The sequence below is a fragment of the Maniola hyperantus genome, chromosome 19, assembly GCF_902806685.2.
Source record: "Maniola hyperantus chromosome 19, iAphHyp1.2, whole genome shotgun sequence".
In the NCBI taxonomy this organism is placed as follows: Eukaryota; Metazoa; Arthropoda; class Insecta; order Lepidoptera; family Nymphalidae; genus Maniola; species Maniola hyperantus.
This window is the reverse complement of record NC_048554.1, coordinates 4,136,100-4,138,374: the sequence shown is the minus strand read 5'-3', so window position 1 is coordinate 4,138,374 and position 2,275 is coordinate 4,136,100. Positions and strand designations below refer to the sequence as shown.

The window sequence follows — 2,275 nt, the reverse complement described above, 5'->3', positions numbered from 1 at the left end:
CCCCGTAGCGTCTGTCCATAACACACTTTGAAGCGGATTATGAAGATATAGCCGCAAGGCGATAGTGTACCTATGTACTGTACATAAAGCTAGGTACCGAGGCTGGCAGCTCGTTTCCCGGTACTACATAAACCTGAGTATTGATTTTTACAATTTACGCAGATAGCTATTAGTTTACATACGAGCCCGAGCGTAAAACAATGAACTCGGCCAGGTTTTATTTTCGCAAGTAAATTACGTTTGCAGTTCGCTAGAGTCGGCCGGCGTTTTCCGCTTCATCCCCCGCACGGGCGGCGAGGGATTCGCTTTGTTTACATTCGCCTAGTTACAGTGCCTCGCCGCACCTAATTACTCCGTGTCGGCACCTTGAGACAGTTGGAATTCACCTGAATCGGCACTCGGCAGATGCGAGGCAGCTGTCGTCCGGGCCAGTCCTCTCGGTCTCGCCCCGCGCGACCTTCGCCCCGCGGCTCGCGCAATCGCGGCTAACAGTTTTATTTTCCCGAATAAACTTTATCAAACAAAGCGTGCGTGCCCCGCACCCTGCATCTGCTCGCCCAGCTGTTCCCGCTGCAGCTGGCCGCGCCGTCTCGTTCCGCCGCTGACACGGTGCGCGAGTTCGAGGGAGATGAATAACGAGTAGTGTACCTAAACTGTAATCGCATCGAGACCCTCCAGTTCCCTGTGCACATCCCATTCGCAGTCCGTATCCCGACGCCGGCGGGCAACCTGCGAGCGACTATGACGAGCAAGCGTAAGCGCGAGCGCGACAATGAGGCTGAGCGACAAGTGAAGCGTCAGCGGCGCCGCAAGCGGTCGCGCAGCGTGCCGCTTATGAACGACCCGGACAATGCCGAAAAGCGGCAAGCGTTGAAGCGTTTGTTTGGGCGGATTTGTTCAGTGGAAATGGAGAACGAGCACAGCCCGGCGGATTTGTTTGACAACACGAGTGACGTTGACAGCCGGGACGCTTACGGCGACGAGAACGACGACCCGCTGCTGGACTCGGTGCCCGTCGACATGGACCCGGAGCAACTCGGCTTCTTAGTATGCGCTCAGGAGACGCTGAGGTTTCTGCACGGCCGCGGAATTCCTATCGAGCACCCGGTGTTTTCCCGGCTGCGTATGCGCCTCCTCCGTGGCATCGGCGAGATGGCGATGGCCTGAGTAATGCTCGGCCCAGAGCCCTCCAGAAACTAAACCTGCTTCTGTCTTCACTCTTGGACGTTCCTCTCTACTGTGTCTATTTAGTGTCAATCGATGTGATTTCCAAAACAAAGAACTACTGTATTCCTAATGTCGGCTCTGGTTAGTGCTTAAGGTATCCCGGTGTGAAGTTGTTGTGTATCGGATGTCGAGGCAACAGGTGGCCCGCGAGGGTGTTCTAGTCATTAACTAGTCAATAATGAAATATATTTGTTAAACAAAAAAAGTATTGATATTTAATTAAATGTAATAAATTCGTCCACGAATTTAACGTTCTCTTTTATTTCTAACCCCAGGGTAATCCAAGTAAGTTGTATTTAAGTAACCTAATAAAAATTATGATAAGAAATAAAGTTCTTTAATTTTAATGTCCTTTAAAGGCTTCAGTTAGACAAATTACCCATTAAACTAAGTAGGCCTACTAAATGGAACTTAATTATTAGGAGAAAAATAAACATTTTTCTTAAATCTTAACTTATTAGAGTACCTATCAAAGGAAAAACCTTCCTAAGTAGACCTGCCATACTAATAAGAATCTTCACATTTTTATACTCTCGTCAGCTATAAATAGGTGGTAGGTAAGGCAAAATTTTTGTTTATTTTCATAAACTGTTTAGTCATTGTCGTTAAAATTCTTATTAAAATAACCTGTTCTGTTATTGGCTCTGAGGTAATTACAATAAGTTAGTGAAGTATAATACTGATAGATGAGGTACAAAATTGTAAATAAAACATTTTGGTTTTTTTTAATTTTGTAGCATGTAAACATATTATTCCTCTTGCCTCTCTAAATAAAGCACAAGACGTGTTGTCCACTGAAACAAAGCGAATCAAAGATACAATTATCACGTCACCTAACAATAACGTGATTGGTCTAATAAACACCTCCTCCTTACACTGTTTCAGTGGAAACACTCCAACTTGTGCTAGGACGATGACGTCCATACTAGCTTATGATCGCGACTTTGTACGCGTGAACTACACAAATTTCAAACCCCTATTTTACCCTCTTCGGAGTTGAATTTTCAAAAATCCTTTCTTAACGGATATCTTGATAACAAATTTCAGC

The 2,275-nt window shown here is 45.7% G+C and overlaps 1 protein-coding gene across 1 annotated transcript; it reads left to right on the top strand.

Moving 5' to 3' along the window:
* Positions 1–256: 256 nt before the first annotated feature.
* Positions 257–1,477, top strand: insb (insensible). The gene has a single exon (XM_034978765.1). It carries the CDS (start codon positions 742–744, stop codon positions 1,165–1,167), a length of 426 nt encoding a protein of 141 aa, XP_034834656.1. The 5' UTR covers positions 257–741; the 3' UTR covers positions 1,168–1,477.
* Positions 1,478–2,275: the final 798 nt, after the last annotated feature.

What these genes read in the sequence shown, in the direction of transcription:
- insb (XM_034978765.1), top strand. Translation starts at nt 742, where the DNA reads ATGACGAGCAAGCGTAAGCGCGAGCGCGACAATGAGGCTGAGCGACAA.